The 22,348-nt window shown below is 35.8% G+C and overlaps 1 protein-coding gene across 1 annotated transcript in view; it reads left to right on the forward strand.

Moving 5' to 3' along the window:
* Positions 1-22,348, forward strand: part of LOC150079408 (bifunctional 3'-5' exonuclease/ATP-dependent helicase WRN-like) — a 307,463-nt gene that overhangs the window by 168,190 nt on the left and 116,925 nt on the right. The window contains exons 13-15 of the mRNA XM_090384034.1: positions 4,498-4,570; positions 8,921-9,029; positions 15,546-15,728. Coding sequence (XP_090240160.1) covers positions 4,498-4,570; positions 8,921-9,029; positions 15,546-15,728 — 365 coding nt within the window. The remainder of the gene's footprint in view (positions 1-4,497; positions 4,571-8,920; positions 9,030-15,545; positions 15,729-22,348) is intronic.

The following is a 22,348-nucleotide window of genomic DNA, read 5'->3' on the forward strand; positions in this document are numbered from 1 at the left end:
TTCCTCATTTAAAATAAATATCTTGCTGCTTATCAGATCACCAATGTCAGAAACCATTTTGTCCAAACCTTTAAAAAGTTTTATTTTCCTTTCAATATTTAATGTTTTTCACAGTCATTATTTACAGTAGCAGTAAGAATATATACATACAGCATAGGAATTGTATGTATGTACATTTTTATGCACAAAATGCATAATAGATGAAATTATGCAACATGCTCCCAGTCAACTATAAACAAATGATAGATTCATTTTCATGCATGTAATGGCAGATTAGTTATCAAATAAATATGTGCATAACTTGAAACACACATTGTAAGATGGTGCATTATAGCACTATGTGCTGTATGCCATTTAGAAAATACGTCACAAGAAGAATGCCCATGTGAATAACGAGCTGGCCAGTTTAATAGAGCAGAAAAATATGGCAATGGTTGAGTTAATTTAAGAGTGTTGAAAATACTGATGCTTACAGCATCTGTTAGTTTATCTGTAATAGTACCACAGAAAGTTGATTATCTCCTTCTCCCCCATTCTTTGCTGGCTAAGACAGCAAAGATTGGGGACAAGGAGTTTTTCACATATGTGAACAAAGAATAGATTGAATCAGATCAGACTCTTGCATGATGCAATACTGTGTAATCCTTTTGGTTGGATGGACACCTTTGTATGTTTTTTATACAAAAGTTGGAGGCCATAAGAAAAGAAAAGAAAAAATTAAATATTTATCAAAAATAAGCATTTATATATAATTTGTAATTTTTTATATACTCATTTGTAATTAGTCAACACAGTAAAATGTGCAATTTTCCATGCAAAAATGTTAATCTTTTTATAGGCAAGTTATTTTCAACTGTTATTATTTTTTGCGTATACTTAGTAATTTAACATTATTTTGGTAGTATAGGCACAGGAAAGAGGGGAATTATTAATACTTAAAGCACTTAATTTTTTTAAAAATGATTAATTTCTTGCACTTAAATCCTAGAACTTCATCCAAACACATTCTCAATAAAGATGGTTGCCAGTTTGCAAGCAAGTTTTTTTTTTTTTTTTTTTTTCTAATTGCCAATCTTTGGTAATTTCCGTATTTCTAATTTAATACTGCTCGGTTTCACTCAAACAGTTTTGCTTTGTTGTGAAGGGTCTTTTTTTTTCCCTGTAAAAATCAGTGTAAACTGCCGGTTCAATTCATTAGCAGTATTAACTGGTTTATCTTAGACCTTCCTATATTTCTAGCATTGATGCCGTATACCCTTTAATTTTAAAAAAGGCAGCTCCAGATTCCACTGAACCATTAAGATTATGAGGAGTATAGAAGCACCAACATACCCCCAATCCATTAGTCAGTCAAAGAGCATTGTTAGTAACTACATATCAGTCAGTCTGACTTCATTGATAGAAAAAATCATGGTAACAATGATTCAGAATGCAGTACTGGAACAAAAAAATAGAAATGGTAAAAAAGAATACCATTTATATTAGGTATAAATGGTATTATGAAGGAAACAGCATGGGTTTGTGAAGGGAAATTTGTTTACCTAACCTAGTTAGCCAATTTGATATTTTGACATTGTTTATTTGGATTTTAGCAAAGCATTTGATTAGGTCCTGCACAAGAGGTTACTGTGTAAACTGAGACATGTTGAGGTTATAGGGGAGATCATTAGATAGATGATGGTAGTTGCAGGTCAGAGGGTTGTGATTAATGGTTACCCTTCAGGTTGGGTTAACACAAAAAGTGGGGTCCTGTAAAGATTATGCTGAGATAGGATTATACAGAGCAAGTTTTATTTTAACCAGTCAGTTGAAATTGTAAAACTCTCTGAAACACTGATAAAGTGAAATTTGGACTCTAAAATTCTTTGCATGACAGCCTTTGCATAAAGAGCCTTTGCTAAAATTCTTTGCATAAAGACGGGATAAGAAATTGCTTATAATTAATTGTATACAACAGACTCTCGATTTTCCGGGATTGGATTAACTGAGATATTTCAAGACTCCAATTAAAAAAAAAAAAAATATATATATATATATATATATATATATATATATATATATATATCCACCGGGAATCATAAAATTCAAGTAATAGAATAGGTATAAACAGATGTTTTGCAAGTCATAAATAAGCAACAAGAAGCGGCATTATAAGTTGTGATTGGGAGATGAATGTACCTTTATCCCACAACCCTTCACACCAGCCACTCAAAAAAACAATAGAAAGAGAACAAATGTTTAGTTTGTTTCAGTGCATTGTGTGAATTGTTGTGTTCCAACAGACCGAAAAAAAAAGACATTGTTTCGTTATGTCAAGAGTGCCAGTTTTTTTTATAGCAAATATTGTTTTGTTTAGAAATTGCGAAATGATGGATTAACACAAAAGAGTTGTGCTTTCAATTGAACAAACACTTGAAATTATTCAAAAATTTGAAAACAGTGCATCCGTTAAATCTTTAATGAACCATTATAATTTTGGTGACCAAACCATACATGACATTGTAAAAAATAAAGGGAAGCTATTAGATTTTGCGGGTACATCCGATAGTGTTAAAGGCATGACTATCAGAAAAACGATGAAACAGTCTACGTAACAGTCTTCAACAAGACAATGGTGTTGTGGTTTAGGCAACAAAGAGCAAAAGGCATTCCAGTTTCTGGGACAGTTTGTGCAGACAAGGCAAAATATTTTTTCAACGAATTAAAGTTGGGATGATTTTAATGCATCTTCGGGTGGTTGACGCAGTTTAAACAGAGGCACAGCATTTGTCAGATTGCCGTTGAAGGTGAAAAACTAAGTAGTGATGCACCACCTGCCCAAGAATTCATCATTGAGTTTCAAAAATTTATTGAAACCAACGAATTTGTGCTGGAGCATTACAATGCCAATTAAACAAGATTGTACCGGAAATGTCTTCTGTCAAAAACTTTGGCTTACGAAACAGGTAAAAGTTCCAGGACATAAAATGCGAAAGCAAAGATTGACAGTTCCTTGCTGTGCTAATGCTGCTGGGTCTCATTCTTTGAGACTGCATAATTGGAACGGCAAAAAAAAACCATGTTCTTTCTCAAGTATTTCAATATCAAATTTACCTCTTGATTATTACAATAATAATCAGCATGGATAGACAGGGAGATATTTTCCATTTGGTTTAGAACTAAACTTTTGCCTTCAGTGCATCAACATCTCGCATCACTGGACTTACAACATAAAGCTATCCTCCTATTCGACAACACACCAAGTCATCCTAAGGAGGAAATTCTAAAATGAGACAATGGAAATATTTTTGTCAAATATAGCCCCCCAATGTTACAGCTTTAATACAACCTATGGATCGGGGTGATATCCAACAATTTATCACTGAAATTTATCTCTCAAGTTAGTGGAAGAAAGTGATTGTGATTTATTGACATTTTGGAAAAACCTGACTGTATTGGATGCTATTTATGAAGTTTCAGCAGCATGGAATCGATAAAAAGCACAACCCTAAAGAGGTCTTTACGTAAAATTTTACCTGGAAACGATGGATTCCTAGTATTTGAAAAAAACTGCGAAGATCTGGTACCAGAAATGTTACGAATTTGCAACAAATTGTAGGGGGGTAATGTCGATGAGCAATCAGTTCATGATTGGCTTAATTCTGACAAAGATTTAGTTGCCCATGAAGTACTAAATGATGAAGAAATTTTGCATCATGTAACAACTACTACACCGCCACTAAATAATGATGGTGAACCTGAAGAAGAGTTGATATAGTGTTGCTTTAAACCATGCAGAAGCACTTCTTGACTACCTGAAGCAGCAAGACAGTAGACAGTAGTGTTCTGTTGGAAAAAATGGTTTTAAGAAATATTCAAAGTGCCATTCTTCAAAAAAATTGCAAAAAAAACAAAAAAAAAACAATTTTCTATACTTTCATATTTTTCTAAGTGAATCAATTTTTGCATATCTGTCCTATTTTCATAAAATTAAAATATGAAATATTATGTTAAAAACAACATGTTTTAAAAATATCAGTAGACTTTTTAAGTTAAAACAAAACTTGTAAAAATATACTGTAAAATTTATCCCCCCCCCTGCATCGGCCAGCAGCCTTTGCTGGCCAACCCAAGCAAACATACATCATTATACCTATAGGTATGTTTTTATAACTATGCAAGCATCATATTGGACCCACAAGTAGTGCGTGGCAAGTTTTTTTTTTTTTTATCTATCACCATGTTATTTTAGGTACGTTACTGAACATTTTTCAATATTTTTGGGTTAACTGGGATTTTATTTTACCATCTATCCTGGAAAATCGAGAGTACTGTAATTAATTAAGCAATAAGCTCTTTTTATAGAAAAAAACATGCTTGTCAAAAAAAAAAAAAAACTTTCGGGTTCTCCGCTATATCTGAATTATTGTGCATTATTCTTGACTTAATTTTATTTAGTTAAAAAATATTTCACACTTCTGTTAAAATAAATTGTTTATTTTTATTATATTTTTCTAGGTCATGGTAGCTACAGTTGCCTTTGGTATGGGAATTGACAAACCAGATGTGCGGCGTATCATTCATTATGGAGGTTAAGTATTGTGGTTACATTATTTTTTTTAATTCTTTGAATTATACCCATACATATTACATGTTTTTTTTTCAACCTTAGCCTCTAGTCAAGCACATGGGGTTATTTAGAGCAGCCTCCTAGCAATTTTTTATTACCTCTTTTGCACCTTTTCAACCCCTTGGCCCCAGCTTCAGTTCATAATACTTTCAAGAAAAAAAATTTTCTTGAAAAGTAGTTTTGAAATTGAGAAAACTGCTAATTATCTAGCAAACTTGAAAAAAAATGCAGGATTAAATATGTAACTTAACTAAACTTAATTGCTTGAAGATAGTAGTGTATTATCTTCTGAGCAGAAAAAAAATATATACAGCAGAGTCTTGATTTACTGGGATCGGATTAACCGGGACACTTCAAGACTCCAAAGTAAAAAAAAATGTATCCACCGGAAATCATAAAATTCAAGTAATAAATAGAATAGGTATAAACAGATGTTTTGCAAGTTGTAAATAAGCAACAAGAAACAGGCATTATAAGTCGTGATCAGGAGATGAATGTACCTATTATCCCTCTGGCTAAAATAGAGAACAAAAATTTAGTTTGTCCTAGTGTGTTGCATAGATTATGTTCCATCGCACTGCAAAAAGACATTTTGTCTCGTTATTTATGTCAGGAGTGTCAATATTTTTATAGCAAATAGTTTTTGTTTAGAAATCACGAAAATGGTGGGTAAAAGCAAAAGAGTGGTGCTTTCAATTGAAAAAAAACTTGAAATTATTCAAAAGTTTGAAATAGTGCATCGTTTAAAACTTCAGTGCTGGTGACCAGAGGTAGACTGAGTCAAAAACTCTTACGGGGAAATACTTATAGCAGGCCCATTCTAGTGTTTGTGACCATATTGTTTATGGCCAAAATCACACCTGCCTCCATCGGTCTCCAGCCCACAGGGGTTTCCACGATAAATCTTATAGCCAGTCTGCAACATACCATACGCCAAACCATACATGACATCGTAAAAAAATAAAGGGAAGCTTAGATTTTGCGGGAATGTCATGGTGTGTTTGTTTTAATTGCAGTCTCCATGGTTCCCCTATATGTCGCTGTAGCATCTGCCAAGGCTGGCAAGTGTATGTATGTAGGTGTGTAAGTATGTGCCGGCACCTTGGTGATTGTCTTTTCTCCAATGGAGCCTTTATCTCATGGCTATTCCCAACCTTGTGGTGTTTGGCATTACAAGAATGCAAAATGGGATGACCTGTGAGATTTCTTTTCTTCTTTTCCTTGGTCGGATTACTGTTTCAAAATTTCTGATGTCAACGTTTGCACACATCATGTCAGTGAAATTATTCTTGTAGGAATGAAATCCTTTATTCCACACTCCACTTTAAAATCTCGTCCTTTATCTAAACCTTGGTTTTCCAATAAATGTGCTAATGCTGTTCAAAAGAAGAACATTGCATATCGTAATTGGCTTGTTTCCAATTATTCAGTTTCATTTTCTGCCTACACCAAAGCTCGCAACAATTGTAAAGCAGTTATTAATCAGTCCAAACTAGATTTTGAACAGGCTAATAGTATAAAGCTTGCTTCTTACCCTTATGGTAGCCGAGCATCCTTGTCTCTTGCCAAAGCTATTGGCCGCAACTTTTGCCGATCTCTGCTCTCACCTCTGTCAAAACCAGATGGTTCTGTTGTCACTTCACCCAAGGATAAAGCTGACCTGCTAGCATCCCATTTTTCTTCCAACTCATGTATTAATGATCTTGGTAAAACACCTTCCACCATTCCCAGCACGCTCCATTCAATGCCTCCTGTGGTCTTCCATCAAAAGAATGTCAGTTAGTTAGTTTGTTCAGTTAGGTTAATTAATGATTCATCTCTAACAGAGTCTCTCCACTCTCTGTCTCATAGACGTTCTGTTTCTGCTGCATGCCTTTTCTACAGATACTTCCATAGGCACTGTTCTACTGAGACGCCTGTAGTCACCTTTATGAAAGCAAAGGGGACTACACTAAGTCATTTGATTACAGTAAGACTTATTATTTTGAAGGAAAGGAGTGTGAATATATAATTTCAGCTTTTTTCAGTTTCTTGTTTTTCTTATGTAATTTTTCTGTAATATGGCTGTAACAAGAATTCATTGTTAGAAATATTTTTCAGATGTTCTCAGCTTTTTATAGCAGACTCACTATATATGCAAGATAAGTCTACAAGTTCCAGAACTGGATTTATGATTTAGTATGAAGTTAAGTTAGATAGTATGTGTTTTTTTTTTTTTTTTTTTCCCTTTTGTGCCTCCTGTGCAGAAGTGTTGTTAGACCTTTATCATGAAACAAATAATAACAGTGGATTGATGGTGAAGAGATCATTCATAAGAAATATGTAGACTTCTGTTACTTCCCACCTTTTTGTAAGGTTATGATACAGCTATTGGCAAGAATTCAACATGCAACCAAATATTTTAATGGGAACTGGCTTATACATTAAAATGTGCTTACACATGCAGTTTGATTGTGTGGGTTCTTACCAAAAAAACAAGTCAGCACTGAACTTTTTTCCAGTTTACCTGATGTAGTCCCTGTAGATTTGTTTGTTTCTGAGATGTAATGTTGAAGCTGTTGAAGAGGCGGATTTGAAGAATCAGTCATAATTATGCAAAGACATTACTGATAGAATCTAAAATAAGTGTTGATAGGAAGTAACACAAATTACACTGTTGTTGAGAAAGCAATAATTTATCACAATGCTTTCAGAAATAATTACATATTTCCATCATTGCTTTGAATATGGAAATATATAATTATTTCAAAAGAACTGGGAATATCAGATGTTCAAGTGAATGTGGCAAAATGATTACATACTGAACCAAAGAATGTATTTGAAAGAAGTTTCTGGCAGTAGCACAAATGCTGTACTTACTAAAGTATATTGTTTCAAGGCATATACAAAGGGTACTAGGAAAGTTTTGCAATACAGCTTTGTTTATTTAATTTTTTTCAAAGTAATTTCCTCTACATTCAATACACCTTCCATCCTCCGAAACCAATCTTTAAACCAGTTCTGCCAAGTTTCACTAGGGAGTAAAGCACACTCGTTGTCCCAAGCCCGTAGAAGGTCCTCGTCACTGGAAAACCGCCTCCCTTTTAGCTTCATTTTCACATGCGGGAACAGTGCAAAGTCGCAGGGAGCAAGGTCTGGACTGTAGGGAGGGTGCTCGAGAAGTTTCAGTCCTGTCGTGGTCAAATATTCGGTGCAGGCTTTGGTGCGGTGAGCTGCAGCATTATCGTGATGGAGGTACCAGGTGTCCATTCTTGACTTTGGCCGCAGGTTCTTCATAGATCCAATGACTTTAGGCAGGCATTGTTCAGTATACCACTTAGCTGTGACTGTCTTCTGCGTGTCCAAAACGACACGTTCTACAATTCCACTCGATTTGAAAAATACAGCTATCATTTTCTTCTTTACAGATCGGGATTTTCTGACAATTACGGGTGTGTCGTCATCATCAAAGACCCAAACTTTGTTTTGAGCCTTGGTCGGCAGATCCTAATAGTACAGCCAAGTCTCGTCACCTGTCACGATGTTGTTCACATACCGAGATTGTCCCTTATCAAACTTTTTTAACATCTCCCGGCACCAAGTCACACGTCGTGTCATCTGCTCTTCAGTCAGTTGATGCGGCACCCAGAGAGAACAAAGTTTCTTCACGTGCAAATGATCTTGCAGAATCGAACGAATTGCTGGTGCATTTAGGCCCAAAGTGTCCTCTATCTGTTGGTAGGTCACTCGCCTGTTTTCGTCACAGCAGTAACTTTTTCCTCCGTAACTGATGTTCGTGGCCTTCCCGGCCTCTCAGAATCCTCCAGAGTGAAATTTCCCCTTTGGAATTCTCTATACCACCTGAATATCGTTGTACGATGTGGACAATCATCATCTAGTGCAAGAGTCATTTCTTCTAAGCACTGGTCTATGGTTAAACCACGCACGAAATTATACCGCAAAACTGTCCTTATCTCATTTCGTGACCACGATGCCATCGCAAGCACTTTACACTCTCACTACTAATGAATAACTGAGCCCATCGACTTGGCGCGGCGGCTACTATGCACGTATGAACATGTCTCAACATGCAGCAACAAGCAGCTTCCTGTGATTCATTGTTGCGTCATATTGCAAAACTTTCCTAGTACCCTTTGTATTTGACAGGGATAAAAAATGGAATCCTAAAAAGGTATACTTGATTTTATTATTCACTCAATGCTTTTTTTTTTTTTTTTTTAAGTATGTTACAACTTTTTTTAGTATGTACCTACCTTGTATATCTTAGTTTCTGTTTTTATATCACTTGAATTTAAAATACTTTTTAAACAGCACCAAAAGACATTGAATCCTATTATCAAGAAATTGGACGTGCTGGCAGAGATGGTTTGTCTAGTGTTTGTCAAGTCTTCTTCTCAAATGCAGACTTTATTACTGCTAAGTAAGTGTACTTCATTAATGATTAAATTTCTATATTTACAAATTTAGTTCTTAATAATATTGGATCATGGTATAGTTTAGGGCTAAAGCCTCAGATTACGTAGTTTAACTAATGTACAAGTTAGTGCATTTGCATCATTTCTGTACATAGCCAACTACATAAGTAGTTATAAATTGGCATCATTAAGTATATCTCATATTGTGAATACATTCACAATGAGTTGCCATGATATTGCACTACCTCGAATAAGTAACGCTTCACCATAGGAGAAGACTATTGTTACTTATTCTCAGCGGATACCATCACCCATATGGCACTGTTTCAAAGCTTATTGGCTCATCAGTGGGTGGGCAAGTACCCTGGTGTTGTAATGATGACAACCCAGTTGCGAAGTATAAATCCACAATATGAGAGATGCCTGATGGTGTGGAGTAATTGGATCAGTAAGCAGAGCCTGTATTTTAATTCCACACCTTTATGTGAAATGGCAGTGAAGGTAGGACAAGGAAATTAAAATACATGATAATTTTTTTTACATAATACAAATGAATATAATAATTTGAGAATCACCCTTGACAGCCAGTGAGAGACTATAGGGTAGATATAAATGGTCCTCAGATTCCAAAATGCTCATGCTATTCAAACTACAAATATCTAAACATTTTTATTTTTAATGCCCTATAATAATCTCATTTCTTTATTCATGTCTTAAAACTGAAACGACTACAGCCACTCCCCTTAAAACTGAAACGACTACAGCCACTCCCACTTAACGTATGGGTTGCGTTCTGCGGAACTCTACATCTCGGAATTTCCCCCATGCTTGTGCAGCACTTGCAACTGTGCTCACTGAATTGATTGAATCAAAAAAGAAATGTTTGACGAACATGTGAATAGAATTATTTATTGTATTTATTCAATTTTTTATCTCATGTGCAGGAAAAATTACAAAAGCGTGCAATTTAAAAACATTTCAAAATTATAAAAAAAAAAAAAAAAAGAGAGGAGACAGGCATAACGTCAGTAAATTTTACCTCTCAAGCATCATTGCCAGAATCAATGTCTTTGGCTGATAAGTATGCCACTGTGGAGATTTAGAAGGGGTCAGCCCTTCAACCTTACAAAAGAACTTATTAATGTATGACTGGACGGTGGCTTTTTTCTTTTCATCATAGAGTTCTTTGCAGCAAGCAAGCATATCATTTACCCCTCTGTTAACGTTTAAGAATCGTTCGCTGTTAGGATCCATCTTCTCAAACCATGCCATTGCCATTTCTGGTGATGAAGCATCTCGGCTCCTCATTTGGTTCATCTTTACATTTTCAGTATTTGCTCCAATTTTAGTTCTTACCTCCAATAACTTCTGCATTTGTAATCTAGAAATAAGGCATTCAACTCATCTTGATTAATTAAGTGTGGCATGTTGGTTTCTGGTTGGTAGTCCAGATCATTTGAACAGTCCAAAGTCTGCAACAAAAGAATCTTCACCATATTCATCACTGCTTCCTTTCTCATAATTTTGGGAATCTGGTGTTGCAGGTCTTCTTTATGTGGAAAAATATGTAATAAATACACAAGTAAACTGTACACCTATTCACACTGCAACTTGTTACTGGGAGTGAGGTAGGAAGCAAACATATTAGGTTGAATGTGTTAACCCTTCCCAATATTAATGCAATCTATTATCATATGCAGACATTATTATTTACAAGTAATACAACAGATCTACTTCCCTAAATTGTAGTAAGATATACATATTATGGGTAAACACAAAAACCTTCTATGTAGAAATTGTGAAGTGATGTGTAATTTTAAGAATTATTTTCAAAATCTACACGTAAAAATCATGCTGGCCACTGTTATTGGTAGAATTCTTACAGTTCTTCTGCAGTAAATAAACTATTAAACATTAAATTAACACGTGACCACACCATTATATTATTAGTGAGATATAACAGTATGATAATTGTGTTCCCTGTAACACATATGAATCAGTTTAACTGTTTCGGTGACTGCATGGGTTCCCTGAAGTCTACACAGGTTTGAAGCTGTAAGCTTCAGCTTAAATGTCAAGAGATCATAATTGTTTGAAATTAAATAGACACTAAGTTATTAAACTTTTTAAGTACTTTTAGTTTATTGAAATAAAAATTTACAGAGCTCAAAGATCATTTAGTCTGAAAATATAACTGATAAAAACACCCAAACAGTTGCATTTAAACAAATTCCTAACAGTTTCCACAGAATAAAACAACATTTATAGTTAACATTGTTAGTTTTCTTACAGTGTAAACAGTATACAGCTTTGTCACTCAAAATAATACAATCAGTCTTAGTGGTTTCATTAAGTCTACAATTTTTTAGTTGCAAACAAGTTAAGTTCTCTATTTTCTAAAAGTCAGTCCAAAATGATTTTGATTATATCAGGTCACAAGCAATGTCATGAGAGTACTGATAAGAGTATTAAGGTGAAAGCTACTGAATAACTTTCAATATGTCCGTTCTGATATTCCCTGTCAGAGACTTGGAAATTTGGAATCTCCTCTCTTTGATCTTCTCTGGCTTAAAATCTCTCTACCTCATTGTGTCAAATTCATCTGTTGTCTCTACCGTTCTTCCAACTCCACTAATCACTTGGAGCTCTTTGACTTCCTCTCTTTGCAATTTGACTTTCTCCAGTCCAACTTTCCTAACAGTGAGGTAATTTTCCTTGGAGATTTTAATGTTCACAACTCCAGCTGGCTTCCGTTTTCTAGTCACACCGACCCAGCAGGTCGAGATGCTGAGGCTTTTGCAATTACTAATGACCTAGCACAGATTGTTCATTTACCTACAAGAATACCGGACAATCCTAATCATACAGCCAATACGGTTGATCTTTTTCTCACAAACAACCCTTCTAAGTACACGGTCGAAGTGACAGGTCCTTTAGGCACTTCAGATCCCAACTTGGTGACTGTCTCTTCTCCAATGGAACCTTTATCACATGGCTATTCCCAACCTCGTATTGTTTGGCATTACAAGAATGCAAAATGGGATGACCTGCGAGACTTCTTTTCTTCCTTCCCTTTGTCAGATTACTGTTTCAAAACTTCTGATGTCAACGTTTGCTCAGATCGTGTCAGTGAAATTATTCTTGCAGGAATAGAATCCTTTATCCCACACTCCACTTTAAAATCTCGTGCTTTATCTAAACCTTGGTTTTCCAATAAATGTGCTAAGGCTGTTAAAGAGAAGAATGTTGCATATCGTAATTGACTTGTTTATAATTCTTCAGTTTCATTTTCTGCCTACACCAAAGCCCGCAACAATTGTAAAGCAGTTATTAATCAGTCCAAACTAGAGTTTGAACAGGCTAAGAGTAGAAAACTTGCTTTTTGCCCTAATGGTAGCCGAGCATTCTGGTCTCTTGCCAAAGCTGTTGGCCGCAACTTTTGCCCATCTCTGCTCCCACCTCTGTCCAAACCAGATGGTTCTATTGTCACTTCAGCCAAGGATAAAGCTGACCTGCTAGCATCCCATTTTTCTTCCACCTCATGTATTAATGATCTTGGTAAAACACCTCCCACCATTCCCAACACGCTGCATTCAATGCCTCCTGTGGTCTTCCGTCAAAAGGATATCAGAAGGATTTTGATGAATCTTGATGCTATCGTAATGTTGCATATCGTAATTGACTTGTTTATAATTCTTCAGTTTCATTTTCTGCCTACACCAAAGCCCGCAACAATTGTAAAGCAGTTATTAATCAGTCCAAACTAGAGTTTGAACAGGCTAAGAGTAGAAAACTTGCTTCTTGCCCTAATGGTAGCCGAGCATTCTGGTCTCTTGCCAAAGCTGTTGGCCGAAACTTTTGCCCATCTCTGCTCCCACCTCTGTCCAAACCAGATGGTTCTATTGTCACTTCAGCCAAGGATAAAGCTGACCTGCTAGCATCCCATTTTTCTTCCAGCTCATGTATTAATGATCTTGGTAAAACACCTCCCACCATTCCCAACACGCTGCATTCAATGCCTCCTGTGGTCTTCCGTCAAAAGGATATCAGAAGGATTTTGATGAATCTTGATGCTAAGAAAGCTCCAGGTCCTGATGGTATTTCTCCACTTGTTCTCAAAACTTGTGCTCCTGAACTTACTCCTATTCTTTGCCACCTTTTTTCACTTTCTTATTCCAAAGGTGTTTTTCCTTCTGCTTGGAAATTTGCTCATATCCAGCCAGAGGCCGCCTCCGTAGCCAGGTGGGAAGGAGCAGCAGTGCGTAGCACACTCTTCTTGATTAGACCGGGGTTCGAGCCCGTCACCACCAAATACGGAGGATGTGGAAAGGTCAGGGAATGACCACCGCATATTCCCCGAGCAATATGGCCTTAGTTGCTAATGCTCCTAAAAACTAAATAACAAACAAATATCCAGCCAGTTCCTAAAAAGAGTGACAAATCCCTCCCATCCAATTATCGTCCCATTGCAATTACTTCTACTCTTTCTAAAGTAATGGAGAAATCAATTAACCGCCAACTCTTAAACTACCTAGAAACCTTCCGTCTGATCAAAAATCGCCAGTGTGGATTCCGTCAGTGTCGATCCACTGGTGATATTCTGGCTTATGTTACCCATTTATGGACTAATTCAATGGAAAGGTTCGGTGAAACACAAGTAGTTGCTCTTGACATCTCAAAGGCTTTTGATCGTGTTTGGCATAAAGGTCTTCTAAACAAGCTTCCATCTTACGGTTTGCCAACTGTTTTTAGTAATTGGTTATCCAGTTTTCTCTCTGATCGCTCACTGAGGGTGATGGTTGGCTCTCTGTCTTCTAACTTCTTCACTAATGCCGGTGTCCCCCAAGGTTCAGTTCTTTCCCCCACTCTTTTCCTCTTTTATATTAATGACCTTCTTCCATTGACTGGAAATCCTATCCATAGTTTTGCTGATGATAGCACATTGCCTTCCACTTTCCATTTTGAGAAACCTTGCCCTGCTCAATCAGCTTCAACTTCTCGAAAATCTGCTACCAATTCCTTAAATGCCAATCTTCAGGTAATTCTCCAGTGGGGCAAAGACAACTTAGTTGATTCCAACCCTTCTAAAACTCAGTCTTGTCTTATATCTCCAAAAAGGATTCTTCTGCTCCTATGCTTATCTTTGGTGACACCCCGATTTCTAGGCAAAATGATATATCTCTTTTGGGGATTACTCTGACTTCTAACCTCTCTTGGCACAAGCACATTACAAATATTGCTTTCTCTGCAGCATCTAAAAAACTTGGTTTTCGCTTTCACTCTTTGCGTTACTGTTCTTCCAAACAGATGCTCACTCTGTATAAATCGCAAATCCGCCCTGCCATGGAATATTGTTCCCACATCTGGCGTGGTGCTCCCAAAACCTGTCTCAGGCTTCTTGATTCCATTTAGAAGAGGGCAGTTAGGTTAATTAATGATTCATCTCTAACAGAGTCTCTCCACTCGCTTTCTCATAGATGTACTGTTTCTGCTGCATGCCTCTTCTACAGATACTTCCATGGGCACTGTTCTTCTGAATTGGCTTCTTTAATTCCTGCTCTCTCTCATTCAAAACAGTCCGAACCCGTGCCACCACCAGCCAACATCCATTTACTGTCCAACTTGAAACCCACAGAACCAACTTTTCATCTTCCTCATTTATTCATTCAACTGCCATTTTTTGGAACAACCTTCCTTCATATGTATTTCCTGAAAATTACAATCTACAGAAGTTCAAGTCCAATGTCAACAAATATCTTCTCTCGTCTTCTCAACCTCCAATCCAAGCACGGTACTAAGTACTATAGGTTCTAATACCTCTCGTGTTTGGGGTTCACATAAAAAAAAAAAAAAAAAAAAAAGATAAAAGTTTTTTATTGAACTAATTAAAAATATATAACTATTTTTCTTCATTCTTTTGAGGATATTATGTGATTTTTGTAATTTTGGATATAAGAACAATATTTTATTAGTCATTCCCTAGTTACATAAAACTCGACTTATGTAACAAGTCCTGGAACATATGTCGGGGAGTTACTGTATTTTTGGATTAACCGGGAAATCGATTATCCGGGATTTTTATTTTACCATCTATCCCAGAAAATCGAGAGTCTACTGTATATATAGTATTGATTTCTGCTGATTCTCACATCAATAAATGTATTTGCAGTAGATTATTATTATTATTATTATTAGCTATATGGTGCAAGGAAGCCTGAGGCTTATGCTGCACCAGCCAAAAAAAAAAAAAAAAAATCCCGAATAGAAGAGTAGAAGGGAATCACCATGAAAGAGAAGAATGATGATATCCAGCTCAGGACCCTGGGTGTGCCAAGCCCATACTCACCAGATATGATAGATGCAAATGCTGTATTATAAAAATGAGGGGAAAAAATTTATAAAGCATTTGGTATGTTGTATAGCATACTGATTTCAACTAATTTTTAATAGTGTACAATTTTTAAATTAGTAGTTAAGAGCTTATGTGTGGTCTTTTTTTTTTTTTTTTCTCCCCATAATAGGCATTTTTTGAAAGATATTAGGAATCCCAAGTTTCTTCAGTATAAAATGGATATGATCAGGAAAATGCAGAAATTTCTTCATACTACTGATTGTCGTCGGCAAACACTTCTGACTTATTTAGAAGGTATGCAGATCAAAAACATTGGAGGAACAGTACAGTGCTGTGATAATTGTAAACAAAGGTTTGTTTATATTTTTTCAGCAGTTGTTGATAAGATGATACAACTTTAGGCTATATATTTTCTTAAAAAATGTACACAGTTCTTTTCTGATGCACAAAAAAATTGTTATAACTCAGAGCAAGGAATATTAGAGAAGACTTTGTATCTGAAGAATATTTTAAATGGTTTCGTGCTTAATCTTTTTTTTTTTTTTTTTTACTTCATTTGTTTGAAATGATCAAAGCTGCAGTGCAATGTAACGTGGAAACCTAGCTAACTTTGCACACTTATTTCAGTCTATTAACAGATACCGTACTTAGCAGCAAAAAAGAAATTTAATCTTGTTTATCTGATTGATATTTATTCTCTCTATTAATGTGGACATTCTGTTTACATATTGAGGTTGTCTCTTCAGGTTTTTGTGAGATGAGAGCAACAGAGGAAAAGCAAATGTGATCTTTTGCTTATAAGCAGTTCAACCAACAGAGCTTGTTTCATCTCATATGAGTTGTTTTTCTCATATGCCAAGTGCTTAGAATATGGGTGGGGAACCTGCAGCCTTTTATCTCTCTCAAATGCAAAATCTGTCTTTTATTTCGTGACATAACACCAAACTCAAAATATTTTTAAGTTAAATTTTATCTATTCCCTTTTTTATATATCGTTATTCTCCTTATATAATTTAGTTTACAGTTATGCCGTACATTACCAAAAGAAACATAAAAGGCATAAAACTATTGGATAGATCAATAGAGGATAAAACAAAGTGAAGAGATAAAATTATTTATATCAATAACTGTGTGGTTAGCGAGAGGCCTGTCAGTGGCAACTTGGTAATTGGTGAACTGGCAACCACCCAGTGATTCACGTCACAGGCCTGAGAGCTTCTTAAGAAAGAACAGTAACGTGTAAAGAAAATGTATGTGTTATATAAAATGTATGCATTGCCTTTTCTAGTTAAGGAAAATAATCAATTATATATTTAAAGTAAATACAAAATAAAGCATTTATTCTAATTCACTAATCTTTACAGAATATTATTGTTTCCCATATAGACGATATGGCATCACTTCCACTTGAAGCTGAACTTCATTTAGCAATAACCCATCTCCCAGACTGCTAACAGTATCATTTGACATTCCGGTCATTCTCCCCAGTGCCATCGGTTTCCAGTGCTTGTTTCCTTTAAAATTGAATCTTCAGTCAATCTGTGTATTTCATTTTTAATTTTTACTGGTAACCCGATTATGTCAAGAAATAAGAAAAGAACATTAGAGGAAGAAAAGACTATTCAATGAAGAATGGGAATTGCAGTATTATGTTGTTGCAGTGAAAGAGAAAATGTTACTCTGCAATGCCATATTGGCAACAGTGAAGAAATATAATGCATATCAGCATTATGCGACTCATAAGGACAATAAATATGCTAAACTAGATGGAGAACCTCGAAAGTCTGCACTTAAGAAAATGAAAGATAGAAAAGTATTCTATAGAACAAGTATTCAAAACTATGTCAGGACAAGGGACTGACATCATTGAAGTGACATATAAAGTAGCATATATACTTAGAAGAAGAGGTAAGCCATTTAGCGATGTGGAAATCATAAAAGAATGCATTGTTGGAAGTTGTGGGTTGTTTAGATTCAGCTAAGGCTAATAAACACAAACAACTACCTCTTTCAAGGAGGACCATAACTGATCAGCAACATGAATTAGTCTGTAATATAACAGAACAGCTTCATGCAATATGCCGAATTGAAGACCTTTATTATTTGATTGGCTTGAATGAATCCACTGACATTACTGACTCAGCACAGGTGTTATTTTTTGTTTGTGTTATAACTGCAGGTTTTCATTGTCATGAGGAGTTACTGGCTTTAGGTACCCTTACTCTGCCAGGACATGTGGAATTGACATCTTCATCATCTTCAAATAAAAATGCCATGAAGCAAAACTGAATTTATGTAATTTAATAAGTGTATGTGCAGATGGTGCACCTTCCATGAGGCGCCTCCATAGCCAGGTGGGAAGGAGCAGCAGTGCGTAGCACACGCTTCTTGATTAAACTGGGGTTTGAGCCCGTCACCACCAAATACAGAGGATGCGGAAAGGTCAGGGAATGACCACCGCATATCCCCGGAGCAATATGGCCTTAGTTGCTAATGCTCCTAAAAACCAAATAACAAACAAACAACAAACCTTCCACGAGAGGAAAACATGAAGGATTTGTTGCATTACCACAGAAAGAATTGCCAGATCCAGATACTTTGATTTCCTTTCACTGTATTCTTCATCAGCAGAATCTGTGTGCCAAATCTACTGTTTTAACTGACACATTAAATAAAGTTGTAGGTATTGTAAACTACATTCGAGCAAATACACCACAACATTGCCAGTTTTGCAACATGCTTCGACTTGATGATGAAACAGTCAGTGCGAATCTGCCGTATCATTCTAAAGTGTGCTGGTTGTCCCAAGGACAGATACTTGTCAAACTTTTATTTTTGAGTGACAATTCACAATGTTTGAATCAACATTGTGAATTGTCAAAAGTGGAATTCTGCAGAGATATGGCATATGTCATATAGAGATATGTCAAAGCAAAATGATCTAAATATTTTTTTGCAAGGTAAAACCAAATCTATATATAATATGTTGCTTAAAACACAGGCATTTCGGAAAAAGCTGACTTTTTTCAAAACCCTGCTTACCCAATCAGAACTTTCAGCTGAACACTTTCCTGAACTGAGAAAAGTAATTAATGAACAGGATACAAATAAATCATTAAGGAAATGCAACATGAAAGAATACACAGCTATTCTAGACTCCCTGATTGAAGAATACACTGAAAGGTTCTGATTTTGAGAAATATGATTTCATACTGAAACTAGCTTTTTAACCACATGATTGATATCTCCAAAGCACCTGATTGAGCTCTCAGAAGATAATATTCTGAAGTCTATTTGACACGAAGAAGGATCCTCGTCAAATACAGAAAAATGCTGTTGAATACTCACATCTATGTCAACATGCTTGTTGAATGCTATCTTTTTTTTTGGCACAACCTACTGTTGTCAATCAACATTTTCATATATAACACAAATTAAAACAAGCTTGAGATCTCAGATGACGGATATTCAATTGGAGGACCAATTAAAACTATGCTGAATGATGCTGGAACCAAATATCAGACTACTATCTGGCATTAAGCGGTCACAAAAAGTCATTAAATGGTTTGTCGTTTAAATTCTTCCATTTTTAGTTTTGTTATCATCTTTGCTAAGCAAATAATTCTTCACTAATAAGTCTTCACTAATTTTTTTGTTTAAATTCCTCATACAATAACAGGCTGTAATTAAAATTCTAAATATGCCTGAAAAAATATAATTTTTTTTTATATTTATTAAATTCTCAGCATGCGGCCTAATAGTATCTTGGTTAAATAAAATATATTGCCTTCCAATGTAAAAAGGTACCCCTCTCCTGGCTAGAACAAAGAGACAGGCCCTACTCTGCAATATAGGATAAATAATTGCAACTGTATGTGTTTCAGTTTCCAATATGTCTCAGTCTTTACATAAGAAATAAATAAAGGTATGGGATATTCTACATTTTCACCATTGAATGCTTGAATCAAAGCACCTAGACTTAACTGTGGTTATAACTGGTTTTCATTAATAGCATTTGAACAAGTCTGAGCTTCGCTTATATTATTTGAAATTATATTTATGTCACCAGCAGACTACATTTTCTGTTTCCAATGGAAGTACTGCAGTTCTAGTCAAGTTAATGCCAGCATGTCAGATTAACTATCAGTTCATATAAAAATAAAAAGCAGTATCTTTTTAACAATAGCAAATTGTCTTTCAGGACTTGTCATAAAAATTTTCAATTTTATGCAGTTTACCTATGCCATAATATCCTGTCAGCTTGCGCCAATTATGTGTATACGTATGTTATTTGTGTTCTCCAACTTACTCTTAGATTATAACTCTGAACAAGGAATATGCATATCTTATGAAACCCATTGGTTTATTATCCATTATTCAGGTTCTGACATGTAAATAACACACCTCTGAAAGGCAGTTTCTTCAGGAGAATAAATGACAATTTATTAAAATTAAGAAGCTTTTTCAAATGACTAATATTTTCTTTAGGTTTTATCTACTCGAGACAGAATTATTAGAATAACATAATCACAGAAGGAACTTCTGAGAACTCTGGACAATTATATAACAAACCAGCATCACAATATCTATCATATATAACTACAAAGAATATGGGCTCTCAACTAGCATTAGTTTTACAAACTGAAGATTGCCAAAATTTCCTGGAACTTTCAACAGTCACTGACAAGAAGTAATGATTTTCCACAAATTGATATCAATTTGTGGAAAATATTTTTCTCAAAATATTAGAGAAAGTTTGCATACTGTTTTTCTTTATTATTCATTCTTTAGATATAAACAGAGTGTGTATAATGAAAAAGCTTGGAAATGTTAACTCAAACATTAATCAATAATAACCAGCTATTGGACTTCAATTCACTTCATTATGATAAAACATTTTACAATGATTACACCTATTTTATATTACTCCATAATTGGGTTCTCCTCTCTTATCGTATTGTAATGTTCCATTACATCATCATGTGAACCATGCTCTCATGCTACCAGTAATCACACGAACCATGCTCTCACGCTACCAGTAATCACGTGAACTCACTCTCTCTCACAGCTAACATTTCGGTGCCAGGAGCATATTTTCTACTCACAAAAATGCACTATAATTTTACAGCAATAAAATTTTCAGAAGAGGGATCATTTAACCTTTGTTAACAAAAATTTTAAGTATGACATTTATTTCCTTTATATATTAACATTGTTATTTATGACAAAATAGCAGCTTCAAAATTAACTTTTCAAAATACGACTTAGTAATCATTTACATTATATGACAATGGCCTTCACCATTTTTGTTCTCATGGAAGAAATTAATCCAAACTTATTATACATAAAAATCACCGTTAATACTAGGAATGCATTTCTTCTGCATGAGATAACATATCTGTCTCACTACAGATCAGATGCAAACTAGGGTGAGGATTTCCACATCCATGGCAGACCAACATGATGATCTGCCATGGATGTGGAGGCCCAGGATTCATCTGGCAGGTCATAGCAATGTATAAATCATGGTTTCCATTGTTTAACCTAGAAATAAACACCTGCATAAAGGAAACATGCAGATTCTCTGCCATAAAAATTCCAGGTGGCAGTTTCTCAGATGGTTCTGTATAACATTAGCATTAGTAGAGGCATTTGATGCAAGAAAGCAAGCTTATGCAGCATCAGCCAAAAAACAAAAAAAAAAAAAAAAACCCACTTCCACTTCACCCCTCTGTTCGTTCAAAATACCTGTCCAGCTGAGCCTTAAACTTATTTAGGCTATCAACCTCCACCACAAGGGATGGAAGTCTGTTCCACCAACCAACCACCCGCTGGCTAAAGGCAAATTTCCGCACGTCTATCCTACATCTGTCTTTCCTCAATTTGAATTTATGCCCTCTCAGGTGATTTTTCTGAGCTAGAGGAAGAATCCCATCAGCATTGAGCATGCTTAAACCATTCAAGGCTTTATACACCTCTATCAGATCACCTCGCTGGTGCCTAGTCTCCAGACACTGTAATTTGCAAAACTTAAGCCTTTCTTCGTAAGAGCACCCCTTTGTTCCATTCACTAATCTTGTTGCCCTTCTCTGTACTCGTTCCAGCAGCTCTACATCCTTCTTGAAATGAGGCCTCCAGACCTGTATACAGTACTCTAGGTGTGGCCTGACCATTGCCTTATACAATGGAATAATCACCTCCTTATCCCTGCTGGAAAAATTCCTGTATATCATTGACAATACTCCATGAGCTACTCTTGCAGCCCGTCTGCACTGCTCAGAGAACTTCATATCTGCCTGCACAATCACCCCCAAGTTCCTTTCATTCTCTACCACTGTCAGTGTAGTACCACAGAGTTGATACGTTGCTCTGGGGTTGCTGTTTCCCATGTGTAGTACTTTACATTTGTCAATGTTAAACTTCATTTGCCACCTCTCAGCCCATCTGCTCAACCTTTCCAGATCCTGTTGCAGTAGCATAGTGTCAGTAGTGTCCTTGACAACCCTGCCAACCTTTGTATCATCTGCAAACTTGGACATTAAGCTTGATATACCATCATCAATATCATTTATAAATACAGAAAACAATAATGGACCCAACACTGAGCCCTGAGGGACTCCACTAATAACATCAGTCCACGATGAGCAGTGTCCATTGATTACCACTCTCTGTCTTCTCCCCCTCAACCACCCCTTTATCCATAGCAGCAATTTGCCTCCAATGTCACACTGCTCCAATTTGTGTAGCAGTCTTCCATGTGCAACAGTATCAAAAGCCTTTCTAAGATCCAAGTATATAATATCAAAGTTATTCCCTGCATCCAGCTCTTTTGTGACTGCATCATAGTATCCAATCAAGTTGGTCAGGCAAGACTTCCCCTTAACAAAACCATGCTGTGTCTGAGCTATAACTGAAGTCTTGTCTAAATGATCCTGCAGTGCTTCTTTAACCAGTGCCTCCATTAATTTTCCT

Source organism: Mastigoproctus giganteus, chromosome 10, assembly GCF_048544385.1.
Source record: "Mastigoproctus giganteus isolate SK-2022 chromosome 10, ASM4854438v1, whole genome shotgun sequence".
In the NCBI taxonomy this organism is placed as follows: Eukaryota; Metazoa; Arthropoda; class Arachnida; order Uropygi; family Thelyphonidae; genus Mastigoproctus; species Mastigoproctus giganteus.